The 19,545-nt window shown below is 44.6% G+C and overlaps 2 protein-coding genes across 4 annotated transcripts in view; both read right to left on the bottom strand.

Moving 5' to 3' along the window:
* Positions 1 to 19,035, bottom strand: LOC117888170 (T-box transcription factor TBX6-like). Of its 3 annotated transcripts, XM_034791370.1 has the most exons (9): positions 17,817 to 19,035; positions 16,599 to 16,821; positions 15,462 to 15,729; positions 13,923 to 14,072; positions 12,739 to 12,815; positions 11,070 to 11,143; positions 9,252 to 9,472; positions 3,058 to 3,259; positions 1 to 87 (listed from the first exon to the last, which is right to left on the bottom strand). In XM_034791370.1, exons 1-7 carry the CDS (start codon positions 17,935 to 17,937, stop codon positions 9,453 to 9,455), a joined length of 933 nt encoding a protein of 310 aa, XP_034647261.1. In that variant the 5' UTR covers positions 17,938 to 19,035; the 3' UTR covers positions 1 to 87; positions 3,058 to 3,259; positions 9,252 to 9,452. The 3 variants fall into 3 exon arrangements, with proteins under 3 accessions (XP_034647261.1, XP_034647263.1, XP_034647262.1); XM_034791372.1 differs by lacking the exon at positions 9,252 to 9,472; XM_034791371.1 differs by lacking the exon at positions 3,058 to 3,259 and having other exon boundaries at positions 10 to 87.
* CABIN1 (calcineurin binding protein 1) overlaps positions 17,969 to 19,545 on the bottom strand; it is a 236,290-nt gene continuing 234,713 nt past the window's right edge. The window contains exon 39 of the transcript XR_004648280.1: positions 17,969 to 18,027. The gene's annotated coding sequence lies outside the window, so the exon portion shown is untranslated. The remainder of the gene's footprint in view (positions 18,028 to 19,545) is intronic.

Here is a 19,545-nt window from a genome sequence, read left to right as displayed (position 1 = left end):
GGAGGAGCTTCTCTCCAGGGTTGTCCCCTTGCAGTCCTTTGATGTCCAAAGGGACAAAGAGAGGAAGGATTTGCAGCAATGGCTGGGCTGAGGGAAGAAAATCAAAGAGAATTAACATGGCTTTGACATACAGGAAACCCTACAGGGGAAATGCACCTTGATTTACTGCTAACACACTTTTAAACAAATAGAGACAAGACCAAAAATGCCAGCTGAAGATGTACCTACAAAAAATAACTTAATTGCAGACAACAGAGGAGATTTCCCTCTGGCAGTTTTGGGGTTTTGATAAAACTTTCATCTCCTGAACAGATTTCTGCATTCCAAACACAGAGCTTGTGGTTTCTTTTAACTGTTGAAACTGTGGGATGTATCAATTCAGGAAGACAATGATTTTTAAAAAGCGGATTCTCCCAAGATGAATGAAATAACTGTCTGATGTAACCTTTCACTCTCATAACACATTACTGAAATATCCTTTTCTTTTGTCAATAGAGGTCTTCAACCCCATTGGTATGAAATTCAAGGGAACCTCAGCAGAAATTCAAGGGAACACCAAAGCGTTACCTACTGACTATACCTGTCCCTTCAACAGGGCTTGGCAGTATAATTTATTTTCTTTTTTTATCACATCAATTTTCTATTGCATTGTACCGATTGATACAACAGAAATTTATTCTCTTTGGACAAATCCTGACACTCTTACTATACTCAAAAGTTTTGCTGGCACACCTCTGATGGTCAGGAGTATGATTTTTTTTTTTGCTGACATAGGTATGCTGGCAAACGTGTGGAGTCGGCTATACTAGCAAAAAAGTCCTTTTGCCTGTATAGTGCTTGGTTTGCTTGATGAACTGGTATATGTTTACCAGCAAAAGGAATATTTTGCTGGTATTAACTGCATCTCTATGTGGGTAAGGTAATCTCTTTCCTGAACCCAACTTCTGTTGGTGAGAGAGACAAGCTTTGTGTAAGCTCGACAGCTTGTCTCTCTCACCAACAGAAGTTGGTCCAATAAAAGATATTACCTCACCCACCTTGTCTCGCTAGTATCCTGGGATCAACATGACTACAACAATTCTACACCAGGTTAACCTTTTAAGTGTAGACTATACAAGGCCTAGTGTTTGTAGTCATTCAGTCACTGAATTCAAGGCTGAGTAGAAACTAATGACTTCAAGTTTGGCCCTTAATGAGTTTATCCTGAGAGTGTGACCAATAACATTTGTGCTTACAAGTGCTAAGAGATGGCTAATCAATTCTCATGCTTCAGGACATGAACTGACCACCACCTGGCCAAGAAAGGGATTTCTTTGCATCTATGTACAGCATTTCATTACTGGCTGTGTATATTAGGGGCCAACGGTGGTGGCTCAAATACTGATCACTGCCAAGGCCAGATATTGGTCTTGATGGATCAGAGTCTGATTCCATTGGCAAACTCTTGTGTTCCAATCTTTTGTTAATTTCAAATGGCATGATTAGATTGCTGTAGCTGATTTAGGGTCTGATCCTCCTCCCTCTGAAATAGACAGAAGTTTTGTCACTGTCTTTAATGGCAGCAGGACCAGACCTTTAGTTTGGTGCATGAAACACATATTTTTAACATGCCTATTCCTTTATAGGACTTTTGTTTAAAGTGGATGTTAGCATAGTTAATATTAATTCAGAAATAAATTAAATAGTGATAAAAGACATCTTCAGCAATAGTAGTTAGGAGCCTGAGATTACTTATCTTTGAAACCCCCCGTATGCCACTCCCCTCCTCTCAGTTTTACGCTCCTCTCAGTCACACACTACGACTAGATCTCAGGATGTAACCAGCGCCTGCTCTGGTTTTAATAAAAGGGATTTTCTCTTCTCCTTTATTGCAACTCATTGTCGTCTGCAGTAACTTGGCTGTGGTAGGTAGGTAGGTCCCGCTACCCAAACACAGCACTAATGATATGAATGGATCCAAATCTTGAACGTTCTGAAGGGGATGAAAATCCTAACTCTTATTACCACAAGGCCAAATCCTGAGACCCTTACACTCAGATAAAATTCCCCAGTGACCTCAGTGGGAGCTTCCCTGAGTAAACACTTAATCAAGGCCTCAGGATTTGGCCCAGAAAGGGTTTGAATAGAAAAATTTGCAGACCACTTCTGTAATCACTACCCCATTGGCCAAGATCAGCATATTGTGCTTTGCATTGCTGAAAACTGGACCGCACTGGTCATGGTGTCTTTCTGTTGCTGTGGGTGGATACTGAAAATGTTGCTCCTTGCCTCACTCTACCTAAGGGCTGGAAATAAAAATATATAACTCCACCCTAGACCCCAGTTCCTGCACTGGTAGGCCCAGGAGCCTTCCTCTTGCTCCTGCTAAACACGGGCCCTTTGACACACTGGAGCTGAGGTGTCCAAGAGTGTGCTAGGCTGACGGGGGATTTCCATTCTCGGGGGAGTATGGGCCATTTCTAGTAGCACATTGCACTCTGGGGCATCCCAGTCCTGAAGGGGTGATGTGCCAACGCTTAGCACAGTGGAATCAGGAAGAATGTTTTGTGAGTAGTTGTAGAGTGACAGGTTACTGACGCCTGGGAAGACTCCACCCGAGGAGGATTTTTGTGGGAAGGGTTAGTCTACAGGTCAGGTCCCTTGAAGAGCCAGGAGCAATCTACCTGACTGCCCCTTCAGATGGGAGGTGGGGCGGAGGGAGGAATGTCGAACAGAAGACCACAGTTTCTTCCCTTGCAGAGACAGCTAGGGACATCTCTAGAACTGGGGAGCTCAGCCCTTGAAAGGGAGGTTACTGTTTGGAAGTGGAAAGACGGTCCTATGGGGAAGGAGAGTCAGCTGTCTGTTTTGGGGAGAGGAAGGATGACCTTGGGGTAAAGGCAATGGACTGGGGGGGCACAAGATCTGGAGCCTATTCCTAGAGTGAGGCTTGGTCTACACTACCAACTTATATCGGTATAACTGAGTGATGTAGTTATAGTGACCTAATAAAACCCCCGCCCCACATACCCCATATGTAGATATAGCTACTGCCTCTCGGGGAGATGGAGTACCTACACCGACAGGCGAGGATCTCCCACCCCAGCTCCAGCTGTGGCGCTGCAGCGCTGTAGGTGTAGACAAGCCCTGAGAGGCACAGATGTTGCAAAGCAGTATCACTCTCCCTGTTCAGGATAAGGGACTAAACTTGTCTTTCCTTCAAGTCACACTTGCATTGGCTCTGATTTCCTAGATGAGCGGTGGTCCCCTTGTTCTCATCCTGTCAAAGGGAAGAGGGCATATTAGCTCCTGAAATCTAGGAAAAGGTGAGGAGAGCATGGAAAATAAACCAAACAGACCGGTAATGGCAAGAGTGGGCCCCTCACCCTGCATAGGTTGACTGGGGATCCTGAGGCTCTGGGTAGAAGCAGCTCTGGGACAAGGAACAACAGAGACTCCTCAATTCTATGTTAAAAAGAACATGAAAAAGATCCGAAGACAAATTGTTCCAGGGTCAGACCTTCTCCTTCAGTTCTCCCAGCCCCAGTAGCAAGCCGAACAGTATTGAAAATGACTCTTGTTGCTCTTCCCACTGATAAGGTGGAAGCAGCCACTGAATCCTCCTTCTCAGCCCTGATTTTCTAGTGACACTTTTTCTGCCATAGAAAGGCATATGGGGGCCGTAACCAAAGGATATATCTACACTGCAATAAAAGACCCACAGGCATGGCTGCAGCTGGCCTGGGTCAGCTGACTTGGGCTCAAGGGGCTAGGGCTGCGGGGTTGTACAATTGCAGTGTAGACTGCCCGAGCCTTCGCCCTGATCATCCGGGAAGGGGGAGGGTCGCAGAGCCCAAACTCCAGCACGAGCCCAAACATCTACTGCAATTTTTAGCCCCACAGCCCAAGCCCCATGAGTCCAAGTCACCGACTGGGCTCTGAGATTCAGTGCTGCAGGTTTTCTATCGCAGTGTAGACGTGCCCAGAGAGCCTGAGATCTGCGCTCATTGCAGAAGATGGGAGAAGAAAGAGAAAAGAGGGTCACATTCAAACTAGTGGTGAGCTGGATTAACATCCAACTCAGTCAACAACTGCACAGCAATAGCACCACCAGGGATTTCACACAAGTGCCCCACCAGACTGTCCAATGTATCAGGACTTACTGAGTACACCAACAAAAGGCATTGCACTATCTCCCTCATCCACTTCATCTGGACGTTCACCATCGGTATTTCTGGCAACACATATTTTCTGTAAACACCCATTCCTTTCATCTCCTCCCAGCTGATTGATGGGGAGGTGGAGTCATTAATTACCAATTACTAGTTAACAGCTAGCGCGCTCTCAGCCATTCTAGCAGATAGAGAGGTTTTAAAAAGGGAAGAAAAGTGAATTTGTTATAATTGCTAGAAAGTGTGGCTAATAGCAGCAAAACCCATGAAATTCACCACCGCCAAGGTGGAATTTAACACATTACCCTCTGTCTGTCTGTCCCCAGCGTGCCTCAGGCTATTCCCTGAGAAATCAGATGTGAAGGGCTGGCCTCTAACAATTCATGGGCAAATTGGATGGGTGGGAGGGATGAGGGGGAAGGAGAGGGAGGCTGGGAGTGGGGTTCAGTGATGTGTACAGCTCTGCGCCCAGCACATTGACAGCAGTGGGTAAAGATCATATTGTACCTGACTCTAAACAGGAACTGCCCCCAGCATCCGGAAGGGAATGAGGAGGGGAAGGCATATGGCATACACCAGTGGATATGGGGAGAAGGGAGAAGGGGAGGAGTAAACACAGCATTTATTTTTGTCTCTCCAATGAGCTGATCTCAGTGCTTTTAACAAAACAACCTTTTTCTGGCCAATTTCATAGCATGTGAAGAGTTTTCAACCCTCTCTCCACCTTTTAGCAGCTAACACATAGCAGGACTTTGTGCTGAATTGGCCCACATGCATACCATATCACATTCCCGGCTTCTTTTGAACCACTCGCATGTGGTATTGGCACAATAAAGACCAGTATGTCAGCAACCCTGTGGCCTCAGTTGTTGGGGTTGGATCCTATAAGATTCTGAATGATCTGCACCTGCATTGCTCAGCTGCAGTTCCTAGAACGCAAACCCCGACCCAACATCTTCTGTTCAGTAGGCTTGCCAGGTTCCAAGTTACTATCAGGAGCGTTGAGATGCAATAGACATCCAGATGAGGGGTAATGATCCTTTTGGGTAGAGGTGGCCTTGAAAGTCACATGTGTTAAACCTTATCACTGCCATCTCCAGTTTTGCTTGGTAGCCAAAGGTTCATTAGATATAGGCCCCCGTGTACGCCACAATTTCATGGCTGTGGAATTGGCTGCAGAATTATGTGCCAGAACATGAGCCTTCATTTTTTGTTTTAAAAAAAGACTGTTTCTAGCCCTCATGGTTGTTCAGAGAATGTTAAAAACATGAACAGGGTATAACTGAAGCAGCGTGGTCTTCCTGAGTCTGCAAGCAGCCTGAAACAATGGCTCAGAGAAGTATGAACTGCAGTATATTCAGCTCAGTGGGGTGTTATCTCTGAAACCTAAAAATAGCAATGTTGGCATTTTAACTATTAATCATTTTAGCAGGGACTAATGTGCTTATCCCAAACTGCCTCCTATGCTTCTCCAAACGCCAGAAGACCCAGCTGCCCACACCTCCCTTGGCCACCTTTGATACCAGTATTAGTGCTGCATGCATGTATCTCTGGAAGAATGAAAATGTGGGGAAGACCTACAATTAATGGAATTTAATACAAAATAAACAGCAGGTGCTACTATCCTGACTATTCATTAATATCCTGCATTAAAATTTTTCTAATAAATCAGACACGTAACTTCCAGATTGCTATGGAATCCAGAGACACTGACATAAAATTTAGGTCCAGGGCCCTGATTACGCGCACACAGACCCACCGGCAAGGAGCAGCATGCCCGCAAAGTCAGCACACACTGAATCCATTTGCCCCTAGAGGAGGTGACAGGATTACTCCCCTTTAGGTCTGGAGCAGCACACAATGGCACTAATGACCACTCCAGTATCTAAGCTAACTAACTAGCAGTGTCCTGGCTAGACACTGACTTCAAACATCTCAGAAGGGACAGAAAGAAAAGAAAATGCAAAAGTCGCTCTCTAAGCAGAGCAGACACTTCTGCAAGAAGTATATTTAGTGGCCTGAGCAGAGAACTGGGAGTGAGGACAGAGAGATTCTATTCCTGATATTCCCACTGACTCAATCTCATCTTGGGCAAGTTACTTAGGCTCTCTCTAGGGCTCGGTTTCCTCAATCGTGGGGATGTGAAGCTAAAATCAACTGATGTCAGTAAAGTGTTTTGAGATCCCCACATGAAGTGCTAGAAAAGTGCAAAGTATTGCTATTATTCAGAAAGACTCCCCAGTGAGCAGAACTTTCCACATGTTGGTTCAAAAAAATCCAATTTCCTCTCATGCTGTAGCATAAGGAAGGGCTTCTTGACAGCTGCTTACTACCGCTCAGGTGCTGCAACCTTTTCTTTTGATGGTGAGTATTTGCACTTTTTAAAGTGGACAATTTTGGTTGCTATTTCCCGGGAAAGCAGCTGTCATGCAGACCCATGTGAGAGGCTCAGCAGCAGGCAGAGGTCTGCGGGGCCGCTAAGCCACAAATTGCATTGGTCCCCAAACCATCTGAGTGTTCACAAAAAGCAAAATCACTTTTGGGAAAACAAAAGTAGCTGAAAGAGTTCAACACAAACAGGTTGGTTGGAGATGGCCTGTTGGTAACAGCTCCATGAACCGTGAGGCAGTGTGCTGTGTCCTGGTCACCTGCCTGTTCCCACCCCAGAGGAGGCTGCATTTAAAAGGTGCTGTGTGTAGTTTGTGGTGGACTTTGAGACCGTGGGGTGAAAAGGGCTCATGCAAATGTAGTATAATATATTACAGTATTAACTTAGGCTTTGCTTCTTCACAGGTTTGTGGATTGAGCTATCTGGCCAAAGAGTTATGCTTGTGAATTGGAGAAATGAAGGTGCTCTTCCCTTCCTTCCCATACTCATATCCCCCCTCCCATCCCCTCTATAATATGCACTCACTTCTTCCAACTGGCTAGTTAGCATTGAGACAAGAAGGGAAACACTTAACGGCCACTTAACAGGGCAGGCTGAGTTTGGGCTCAAAGGCTACAGTCCAGAGTCAAATGCAAAATGTTGGGGCCTTAGGCTCTTTCAAGTTTTCACAGACTCCTGATGTTAGCTGCACTGTTTTCCTGTCAGCCCATTGTGTTTCCCAGACACTGCTCAGCACTCCGTCCCATTCAAATCCACAAAAACACCTTTTTGAAAGGACTTTACAGATTGGATGGAACATGACAGCACAAACAGCTTCACAACACAGCACCCAAGAGGAGAGTAACCACAAAGCACAACACAGCACAGCGCTGCTTTTCTTGCACACTGCATGGGAAAGTGCCAGCATATTAGTGCACCTGGGCATTGTATAAGGAAAAGCCAACAACAAAGGAAGAATCCAATCATCTCCAAACCCAGTACACATTCATTTCATAGGGAGAAGGCAGCAACCAACAGCTGTAGGTTAAAATACATACAAGGAAAAGAGAAGCAACATGGAGAGTATAAACATTGAATATTGGGGGTTGAACTAAACCAGGACCCAGATCAAAATAAGCCCTGGGTATGTTTTTGCTGAATAAAAACCCAAACTGACATGGTTTTGCAAAACAAAAGTTGTTTTTAGGTTTTCACCATCTATTAGAGAAAAAAAGAAGGGCCAAACCCAGAACGATGTATCCTAATCTTTTGGATTTTGGGGGGTTCAGATAAAGTAGGATCCTGATTTTCTTTTTGTAAACAAACACACGGTATTAGATCTATCTTACAAACAACTACAGAATAAGTCAGAACATGAACATTTAATCAGCTTGCAAATTCATTAGTTTAGCTTCTGACATCAGCGGTGTATGTCCACGTTATACAATTGTTTCTGTATAAGATTCTACTATATCCCACCAAGGTTACATTGTCATAACATTAAATTAATAAACAACAAAATACAGGAGTCGATGGGACAACTCACATGCATAGCACTAATGCATATGCTTAAGATTTTGCAGGCATGGAGCGAAAGTTTGCTGGAAGGACTGGGAAGTGCTATCTACAACATAATTTTATGGCCTTACCCCACAATAGCATCATTTTTGGATAAAGATAATCAAGATACCTGGGAAGCTTATTAATAAAGTGTTTCAAACAGCAAATAGAATACTTGGGACAGATAACTGAAATACACGATTAAAATATAAAAAAATACTGATTAGAAAGTTATGTCTAGCTGGGAAATACTTTATGGAAATTGGTCTTGCCATCCTCTAACACAAACTGGTTATATTATGCTATGCTATGCATCCGAAGAAGTGAGCTGTAGCCCACGAAAGCTTATGCTGAAATAAATTTGTTAGTCTCTAAGATGCCACAAGTACTCCTGTTCTTTTTGCGGATACAGACTAACACGGCTGCTACTTTGAAACCTGGTTATATTACGTGTGGCATATGCAAGAAATGGAAGAACTCACACATAATTTTCCCAAATACAAAAAAGAAATTCACGTCCATTTGGTCTTCCCTCCTTGATTACTTTAATGATTCTACTCACCACCCAAAAAGCAATGAATAACTGACATTTGAAGGGTGTTGGTGTTATTTCTTAATCTCCAATAATGTATTGTCTCACAGCAAAAGGGAATAATATGAGAATGAAGTCATACATAATGGATTTCGATAGCGTGTACCTGTGATATTATCTCTGTCACTCAGGCTAGTTCTATACTTAAAACGCTACCGTGCTGCACTTGCACGGCTATAGCCTTTAGTGCAAACACTCACTACAGCGACAAGAGGGCTTCTCCCATCGCTGAAGTTAATCCAGCTCCCCAAGAGGCTCTAGCTAGTTTGACAGAAGAATTTTTCCATCAACCTAGCACTGTCTACACTGGAAGCAGGTAGATTTTCCACACCGCTGAGAGACATAGCTATGCCAATGTAAATTTTCAGTGTAGACAAGCCCTCAGGAATTAAATAAAAGTTACTGCTGTTCTAAGTTTATCATCATGATGGAATTCTTTTACCAACATATTTTATTATTTTAAAAAAAGAGGATTCCATTTTTTCTCTGTGTATTTATATATGTCATTTATATTTTCTCAGTTAAAAAAAGAACAAGACCTGACTAAATCTACCACGCTGTACAGCCATTGGATACATACACTGTATAAGACAGGGAGCCAGAATTAGATACCCAGAGAGAATACAGGCATTCCACAGGAGGAAGGAATTGAACCCAGAGACACGGAGGATGTATATAGAATCCACAGAAGAATCCGACCGGAGGGACTGAGTTACAGGACATACACCTGTATCTCTCAGAAGAAGAAACTGAATGCATCAGTAGACTCACAAGGTGCATCCTAGATGACTGGTTCTGAAACTAGGAACAAAAGTTAGGATGGGATACATATATTCTATAGGGAAGCTGAAGCCAGTAAAAAAGAGACATAAGATATATTCATTGTAGGAAGGAAGCACACTTCAATCAATCGGAGTGGTCTCACATATATACTGAAAAACCACCATTCAGTTGACTGGAGAGATTCCCATATTTTCTCTCACACCAGTTGACCAGCACCTGATAGCAAAAATGGTATCTGTGTCAGCAACAGAAATTGAGACAGGAATTCCTGTGTGTTACCAGGAATGGAAAGCAGAGCCTGTCAGATTTCATAGATTCCTGAGGTCTGGCTGTGGGATCATACAGCCCATGAATTCCCATGCATTTGCATAGCCTTACATGACTGCTGCTCTGTCTCTTTCATGAAGCAATTTGTTTGTATAGGTTCCTCCCCCCCATCTCTAGTTAGTAAGTTCCTCATCCTTGTGATCACAGGCCTGGGTGCAAACTCCAGGCAGGAATCGCAGACCTAAGGCTCCCTCCCCCCACTCCAGTATACTGTGAAATGTTTATGACCAGGGTCTTATGACTCTGGAGGTGCTGAATAGCCTGTTTTCTCCAAGTCTCAACTCCTGATGGGCAGCTAGAGACCAACTTTTAGCCGGTTTGGTCCCTAGTTGTGCATTTTATTACCCAGTTTGTCTCTTCAGCTCACATTTGTAAACTCCCGAGTAAATTTCTCCCTGGTTAACACTCTGGAGCTCAAAGAACTTTTCATGTTTTTATTACATCCTTAGTGATTAAAGGGAAATTTAAACCTCAAAATGTCCCCTGCTGTGATTATAAAAGCACAGCATCATTTTGGGTAGACACGTTTTTAAACAATAAATTAAAAATTAGCCCTCCTAAAGTGGACAAATGTTTTTAAGTTAAGTGCAGGATGTTATTAACAATAAATAAGTTGCAATTCCTTCATAGATCACTGGGTGGCATGTGAGTGAGTTGTATGGGCCATTAAAAGAGGTACATTCTAATTGGACTGAGGGCAGAAGGGGTGTGAAATGGATGTATTACACTAAAAATATTAGACTTTATCCAACTTGTGTGCTTCTGCTAAGAATATACCGAGTTCCAATCTGTCATCTACGTAAGGAATCACTAGCACAAAAGTGTAGACCACCCATGCGTCTGTGATGAGAAAATGTATTTAACTGACCAGCACTTTAAAGGCTGCAATATCTTCTGCAATAGGAACATAGATTTAAAATACAAAACAAATGTCTGTAAAGTACAATCAATGGAAACACTCAAATTCTGTGCTAAAATTCCAAATGGGAAGGTAGGAAAGGATTGAAATTGGAACTGGGTGTGGTGAGTTCCTGCTAGGAATGGCTTGTGTTCAGCTGTGTAACTATCTAATAACAAAGGGAAGTAGTTTGTTATGGTAAATTATATGAAAAATCATAGCCTGGGCATAGTAAGAGCCAGCAGAAGTGAGCCCGGGGCAAGCTTTGGGTTTGCAAAGAGAAACTGCTTGCTTTACCCACCCATACCACTAAGCTTTGTGTAGAGAGCTGCTCCGTGCCTCAGTCTCAGTGGAGAGACCAGTGTCCTTGCAGTGTGGCTACAGACTCACCAGTGAGCGGGTCACAGCCTGTCTCCTCAGCACTTGCTTGCTTGACCATTTCAGTACCTTGAACATTTTCCCCTCTAGAATGAAGGAGAAAAACAAATTCACCATCACACAGCATACAAAAATCGATCCAGATGCACATTTCCAGGTATTCAGACAAATACATTGTACCTGCACTGCTCTAAACACACATACTCACCCCCCACACTGCAGCTCCCCCATATGTAAGGATGCCATTTGTACTTCTGGACACACATTTAGACATACTAGCAACAAGCATGGGCACATACATAGACACTACAACATGATAATTACTAAACACACAGACATATTTCTTTTATTACACAGACATACACGTGTACACACCCTCAAATACCAGAATGCTTATATTCAGACATATATATCAACAAGTAGCATTCTTCTATTCACACATCTGGGCTCTCATTCTCTCCCTCAGAGGTGCAGATATGATCAATCTGCATGGATAAACTCTATGTCTATGATTCTAGAGCTTATTCCAGGGTATTTCTCTAGTGCACATGCACAGCTAAAGACAGTGAAGGGGCTAGCAGGTTAAAGTTGCCCTTTCAAATTACTTCTCGTTTATTCTCCATCCACACTTGAGGCCCTGACTATAATGAAGCTGAAACTGAGTTTAAAAAAACATGTTCAAATAGGGTGACCAGATGTCCCTATTGTATTTGGGGCTTTTTCTTATATAGGTGCCTATTACCCCCCACCCCCGTCCCGATTTTTCACACTTGCTGTCTGATCACCCTATGTTCAAACTTGGTTGTTTGTTATTTATTTAGTGTGTGTGGTTGGTAAGCATGATGCTTTCTTCACATTCGTGTCCATGCCCAGAAGAGTTAACTATCTCTGGACAGATGAATAACAGAGATGGAAACAGCAGAGGCATAGGGAGGAAGAGAAGAACAACAAAAACCAGGGGAAAGAGAAGCGCTTGTGGGACAGCATTGTTGGATCATTATGACATCAGAACTGGTCTTTAGCATGCTTTGTCTGGCTCGTGTGGATGGTTACAACCATATTTATAATTATGCTCAAGCTTGGGTCTTTACAGGTTTTAATCATGGTTCTAATAATTTAAGCGCTATCCACGCAGACTGGTAAAACCATGCCAGGACTTGGTTTAAGGGGAACTCTTTAAACATGTTTCCCATATTCTCTTTAAAGACCAATTTAGATAAGGCCTTTGTGGGCTTAGTCTCTGTGCCTCTTAATAAGGTGTACCCCATCTGGATTTAGAATAACCAAGAGATGAACCAAAGCAGTCTCAGAAAAGGGAATGTTATAGCAAAGTTGAGAGTACACTAGCCTTTTGGGAGGAATCTCTACTATTTTGCTACTACTGGTGCACTACTACTACCCTAGTGGTAGCAATGGCAGGAGCATTAGCATAGAAAAGGCACCTTTTATTTTTTTATCGTGGTGTCCTCTAAACCTGCTTTAAGCTGGTCTGACTGACTGACGTGGTATTTAAAATGCTGGTGGCTAGTGTGTTCTGTCTACACCACTTCTACCACCATCTCTACCACTAATGGAGCTGCAGCTGTGGGAGTGAAATGGTGGGATATTTCCCACATACATTTAATACAGACAAGGCCTAAGTGGTTTGGCATAACAGGAACTGTTGGTGGAGGCTTCTTACCGGTTCTTCTTAGAGCTGAGGCCATTCTCTCGGAACCCCTTTGCAAATGGATTGTTATCAATCTTCAGCTGGGTAACCTGTGATGGGGAGATAACAGAGGGAGAGAAGGAAATGGAAAAGAGAGAGAGATGGGAAGATGGAGACACAAAGAGAAAGGAAGAGAGGAAGAAAAACGCAGAGAAAAGGAAATAGAGGGAGAGGAAGAGAGAAAAGACAGGAAAGGATGAGAAAGAGGAAGGAGGGGTAATGAGAGAAAGAGAGAAGTGGAGAGGAACAGAAAAAGGGGGAAGAATGAGTGAGGGGAGAGAGTGAAAAAGGCCATGTTAGCTATGTGGATATTCCCCAGTCTGTTGGTGAAATGGCTTCAGAGTCAGACCATTCAAAAATGGAGGTTATTTAAGAAGCAAGTGGGACAGGAAACCAGAAAGAGGAAAATAACGGAAACCTGGAAGATGAAGCTGGTGAAATCAGGGCACAATGCTGTCTTCAAAGGCAATAGCCCACATGATCCTATTTCCCAAGCCCTTCACTTAAAACCAACAGGCTGGTTTCTGAGAGAATGAAAATTTTCCATATGACCATTAGAAACTTCACGGGTTTTCTTATTTTTGCTACTACAGGTTAAGCAGGAAAAAGCAGTCGTTCTTGTTATGGCACAATTATGTTCATGTCACATGCAAAGTTTGTGGAATATATTGTATTCTTTTTATATTTAGAGTTACTTTGGTGGTCTTGATTAAAGTGAAGACTAGAGAGTACATGCTAGAGTCAGCTATGGTGCAGACATGAGCTGTACAAGCCAATACACCCAGTCCTGATGATGTTATTGCACCCTTGGCTATTCCTGTACTGGGTCTCCCTTCAGACAAAACCATGGACAATTATGGAGTATTTTTTGTGATGTGGGCAAATGTCATTAGCTACGTTACCAAACTCACACTTTTAAATTTGTGCTCAGAGCTAGGATTTGAACCGAGGTCTCCAGGGTGTTAACTAATAAACTAACTTTGTGTATTTTTAATAGCTTTAGTACCAGAGTACCTGAATCTTTCCCCATCATACCCTTAATTTCCACCTCTTAGTGCTAATGATCATTTAGCTTGAAGGAAGCTTTATTTACCCCTGAATTGCCCCAGGTTCACAGAAAGTCACAGAAAAGATGGAAGGAGTCAGAGATAAGCTACCTTGGAATTCTGATAGGCTGTCACAGCCATAAAAGTTGTTTCTGGGAACACAAAGGTGGCCACAGCATTCCAGGGCAGGGTGAGTGTATGTGCGCTGGTCAGCACCACATGGAATCGTGGTTGGTATTTGTGCATTGAATGCAATATAATCTAAAGCCAAAGAGAGAACAAGCATTTCAGGAGGATTTGATAACAATGTTGAACTCTGTATGGCATCACTGTGATGAACTCAACGTTCCTGGAAGAGTCACCTGGAAAGGCTTCAGAGGCAGTAGCATGTTGCACACCACCACTTTTAAATAACTGCTTATGTGCAAGTGAAATACAGATCACATTAGATCTAAAGGGAGTGGACATGAATGCCACACCACATGTAACCCTGAAGATTTGACTTAAATAAACAAAAGTCTAGAATAAATTTGAAATGTAGCTCTATCCATGGGCCTGATCTTACACTTGTTGGTTCTTTCCAACCTCTCTCTCCCCTCCGCCCCCAATCTCTTTGAATTGGGACCTCCTACTCCAGACCCACTTGCCCTTTCCACTCACCATAGGTAATTGGGGGTGGAACTTGTCTACTTGTGCTGGTCCATCTCTCTGGAACTTCCCGCAGAGCTGTACACTGAAGTGAAAACCTTCCTTTTCACTTTAGTGTAAAACTGTCTCCACATCTGTGGAACAGATGGGAATATGAAAAATGCTACTGTATAGAAAGATCGTTCATATGGTATGGGATTGCACTGGGGGAAGAGGGTCTACAACAAATGAGATGTTTTTAGTCCAACAAGGGAAACAGTAAAGGCCAGTGCACTGCAAGGTGCATATTGGAAAGTAATACATGGCAGAACAGGGAGGTAGCAAAGCCTCCCTCTATGGCTTGGGTGTGAACACACCTCTAGGAACAGGTCCAGGTCCAATTCTGAGCACCTCCCTACCAGAAATTTATTGCCAAACTAGAGAGAGGCTGGAAGGACCATTTTATTAGGAGAGATTAAAATAGTTAATAGCTTGATTAAGTGATGGCTATGTGGTGAGATAAGAAAGGGACGTAACAGTGTACATATAAACACCAAAGAGGGAGAGGAATAATTTAGGGTGTTACAAGGGGTGTAACTAACAGCATAAATAGAGATGAAAATGAGACAGGGAAAATTTAAGATGAACATCAGGAAAAACGTCCTGGCTGTGAGGTGTTAGGGTGTGCAACACACTCCCAAAAGAAGGGGCGGAAGCCTCATTGCGTGGAACTTTTAAAAGTAGCCTGAACAACACAGCAGTAGTAGGACCGTAGGGAACAAACCTGCCCTGGCAGGGAGATGGGTGAGCTGCTCTAATAGGCCCTTCCATCACGTATAATTCTGATTAATATTAATATCAGTTCTGGGTACATGAAAGAATGAATATTATTCTCCTTGTTGTGTATGAACAGCATGTCATGGCATTAGACAACTTCACAGTGCAGTGCTCCCTATAAACCAATGGTTTGTAGCACCACACATTTATTCTACGTACAAGTGAAATGGTCAGGCCTCTTCTTACATGTTCACACTGCTCCAGAGTATTGTTGGTGATCTTGAGTCTCTGGAAGGAGACTGGTTCTTTCATCCAGTGACTGCCAGGAGCTGGAGAATCTGGATGGAGGTAGAAGCGACTGGGGAAATGGGGATCAGCTTTTCCAACTGCCTCCCAGTGGCCACAGTGCCATTTATACCGAGCGTTGTCCAAAGGTACAATGTCCACCAGCATCAGGTAGAGAGAGTGAGGGTTCAGGCCGGAAACAATCACTTTGCAAGGTGGGAACATACATCTGCACGGACGGAGAAGAAAGAGAGCAGAAAAAGAGATTTCACTGTATGCTTGCCATAATCTGACGCCCCAACTCTTGTTCAGGGCCTTCACTTGAAGGAAGTGCACTGCCTTGGGAGCTCAAGTCACTGACTTTCTTGCACTGATAAATACAGCGGGCCAAATTCTGCCTTCATTTACACTTATGCAACCCCCGTGAAGCTGTCTCTATTGAGGGCCAGTGGGACTGCACAGGGATAACAGAGGGCAGAATTTGTCCTGCTGTGTGCAATGAAAATCGAAAACCCAGATCAGATAATATACTGCAACAGTCCATATCAGGATCTGGAGAGCTCGCATAGGGCATGTGGCTGTAAAACTATTTAAAAGGGGGAGTACTTGCCACTCCTTTGACAAAACACAGTGAGGTTATTACCAAAGGCCCAGCATAATATCCATGCTTCTGCAGTGCATCCCAGCTACTGTCTTGGTCACTGTCCCTGATGGCGAGGGTATTACTGCTCTTACTGGATCACACAGCATGGAGCTTTCCCTTTAGTTCACCTTGTAGAGCTGTTGCCCAGGAATCATCTGACCCTCAAGTGAATGGCTTGGTCAGGGTGGTGTGCACCTTGCACACTCAGAGCACACTTTATAGTGTTATGCTGGACATGCGAACTCGTCACATTCATCTGGTGAGCCTGGTCACTAGTAAGCAGACACAGCACTTGGCTGGCTTGACCCAGAGAACAGGTGAGAGACAGAAAGGTAAAATAGTAGCTTCAGCATTGCACAGCAGATGGAACCGAAGGTGGGGTGTACCTAGGGTGGGGAGTGAGTGTGGAAAGTAACATGCCACAGGCATTCTTGGTGATACAGGTTTGCTCTCACCTGCCAGATTTGGTGATGATCATTTCAGTGCCAAGTGTGTAGAACTCCTCCCACAGTGCTTTGTTCTCCAGAGAGAGATGGACCCTGCCACAGGAACCATTTATGGATGGAGGGAAGCAGCCCTCATTATGGAAGGAAGTGAGTTGTGAGCTCTGAAGGGGTATCATCTGGAATTGAGGGAACAAGCCTCGGCATCTGCTGCATGGGGGGACAGGGTCACAGTCTCGCAGGAGAAGGGGAGAAAAGCAAACACATTAATGTACATTCTAGAGAGTGGCCCACACAGCTGGAACAAAAGCAATCCAGCTGCAAATGGAACATGTCAGAGGAAGGGGAGAATCCCTGCCAGGAGAGCTGTGCACTTTACAGCTATGCCGGGGAGAACATCCTTCAGGCAGGATCACCTCCACATCTATGCTTGGCTGCAAGCACAGAGGGTCTCTTTGCAAGCACCGAGAAGCTTAGAACACCAACCCCAAATACTTTATTCCCAAGCGATCTGGTGAGCGGCACTGGCCACCAGAGTGACCGACACAGTGAGTTCAGGCTACCCCCTGATGGGACTGCCATGATTCCTTCACATTGAGGGCAAATGAGCTTGCCCACTGAGTCCTTGACACAACTGCTGAGAAGCAACTAGTCACAATGCTAGGGAAGACATGGCAGCACCACGTGAAGCGGGCCATACACATCAACCAGCTCCGTGCTGAGCAAGGCCGCATTCCCCACCAACCATCGTCTGCCCTACTTCCATTGACAGCAGTTTTGTCTCTCTCCTGGGTTCATTCAATCACAACTATCTTTTCGGTGCTTCAAAGCAGCCCAGGATTTTAAACACAGCCCCAATGATACCCTGAGAATTCTGGGGACAGAGGGCAGGTAACATGGGAAAAATGAATGAAACAGAGAAATACATGCTCATTATTCAACTCCCCAAACAATCCCATTCAACCTGCTCTAGGGCCAGCATTTCTGTCTGAGAATCCTCGCTACAAAGGGCATCCTAGTGCCAGACTGAGTGAACAGAACCAGGAAGGTCACCCCAAAGTCTGCAGCGGGCCTTTTGCTTGGTCTCTAGGAGAGGAACATGACAAATCTACTCACACAGCCTGGGGTGACAAAATCATGAGCCTATTCAAGCAAAGACTTGCAAAACTATTTTAGAGGAGGCAGAATGCTCACAGGTTAGGATCCAGGATTGCCCGAACCATCTCTTACCTGGCATCAGCATTGGTGCCCTCTGTTCGTGGCCCAAGCTGCAGCTTTCACCATGCTGGTGCCTGTATCGGCACTGGTGCCTTGAGCCACCGATATACAGGTCCCTTGAGGCATGAAGCATCGTGTAAGAACCTGGAGAGAGGCAGAAGGGCTTGGACTCCAGTGTTTGCCAAGAGAGGCAGGGAACAGCTTATAACTTGTGCAGGCAAACCTTCAAATTCGCCACAGGAGCAGAAAGGGTAAAAGAGGGAGAAGTGAATGAAAGAGAGATGGGAAAGAGAAATAAGGGAAAGAGTCAATGAAAGGAGGCAATAGAGACAAAATGATAAAGATCCCGAGGATGTATATTGGCAATGCAGTCTTCTCTCTGCCTTTAGTATCCTCTCCCTGAACTCGGGGGTCTTACCATTGGCTTTTGTATCCAGCACAGGAATGGGAATAAGAAAATCCTATACTTCCACACTTCATAATTCACAAAACCCCAACTGTTTGTCCCCAAGGGAGGCATGATGCTGTTTGAATGTCGCTAGCTTCATACTGCACTCCCTCCACCAGCCCTGTGATTGGGCCGGCGGTGACAGGTAGGTGCCACATTATTGAGCAGGCCAGCACCCAGAGAGGTTTCAGTCCCCCCGAGGTGGCTCTGGAGGGCTGTGGAGGTATTAAAGCTGGCAGCCATCCTGTTAAGGCTGAGAAAAGATTGATCCAGGGATGAATGAAGCTATTTCATTGTCATTCCAAAGTGTGATGTTTACAGGCTGCTCTTCTCATAGCTTTCAGAGAGCTTCAGATGGCTCTCCGGGGAGGAGGGGGCTTCAGTTTATGCCAACAACATCCTCTCAGTGCCTTTAACTCCAGCACAGCATCCAAGAATCACTTCCTCACCTTCCAAGTCTCAACAAATTCCTGCTAAGTTCAGGCCCCTGGTTCCAGAAATCAAAATCCTCTTTCTTGTCCCTAGGAGCAACTGCAGCTGAGAAACAGGGGACACACCTTGTAAGATTCCTTCTACCCTGGCCTACCTCCTGGGAATTCAAACACCAAGGCTGTCCAGGTCCAGATTAACAGACACAAAATGGAGATGGACACTTTTTTCCTGTCTCAATTCTAGCATTCATGAGAAGGGTCAGACTGTGCCCTGGAGACTGCCGTCCTGTTTATCCACAGAACAGGTACAGCATTGGCAGGGGCATGCTCCCCCACACTGTCCTGCCAATGTGCCTCAGCCCCGACGTGGAGGTGCCAGGACAAACATGTTTATTTGTGGCACCTCTCCTGAGGCTGCCCACACATGTGGAGGCATCTGTGACATAGGCACTGATCCATTGAGAGCAGGAATGGGACTCAACAGCTCTTCATCCAAAGGCCTCTGCATAGGTGATACAGCCACTTTATGCAGCAAAGTGCATTGTAACATGTAGCTAGAGAAGAAACAGTAGCAGACAGTGGAGACCACTGGGTGATGTTTTTAAACGTGATTTTTGCACTGAAAGCTTTCCTAGACATTTCTCATCAGTGGCCCCATAACCACACAGGTCTGATTCCTGCTCCCACTGAAGTGGGATCAGGACTGGGCTGATGGTGCTGGGCAGCAGATGTTACGTCAAGACTGAGGCCACCACGAGACTCCGAAGGAGAGAAGTGGGGGAGAAGAGAGGCCAGGAGGGCTCTAGAGCCCCCCTCCCCCCGAGTAACCCACAAACTGGTGCCTTTGGACTCTCTAGACACT

This window comes from Trachemys scripta, chromosome 15 (genome assembly GCF_013100865.1).
Source record: "Trachemys scripta elegans isolate TJP31775 chromosome 15, CAS_Tse_1.0, whole genome shotgun sequence".
Lineage (NCBI taxonomy): Eukaryota > Metazoa > Chordata > Testudines > Emydidae > Trachemys > Trachemys scripta.
The sequence above is the reverse complement of the archived record's forward strand: the minus strand, read 5'-3'. Positions and strand labels throughout refer to the sequence as shown.

Excerpts from the sequence above, each read along its gene's own strand:
- LOC117888170 (XM_034791370.1), bottom strand. The coding sequence starts at position 17,937 with ATGCTTCATGCCTCAAGGGACCTGTATATCGGTGGCTCAAGGCACCAG. Across the intron at positions 14,073-15,461 it reads CTCTGGAGCAGTGTGAACAT|ATTATATTGCATTCAATGCA; the intron begins GTAAGAAGAGGC and ends CTTTGGCTTTAG. Across the intron at positions 12,816-13,922 it reads CAGCCTATCAGAATTCCAAG|GTTACCCAGCTGAAGATTGA; the intron begins GTAGCTTATCTC and ends TCCCCATCACAG.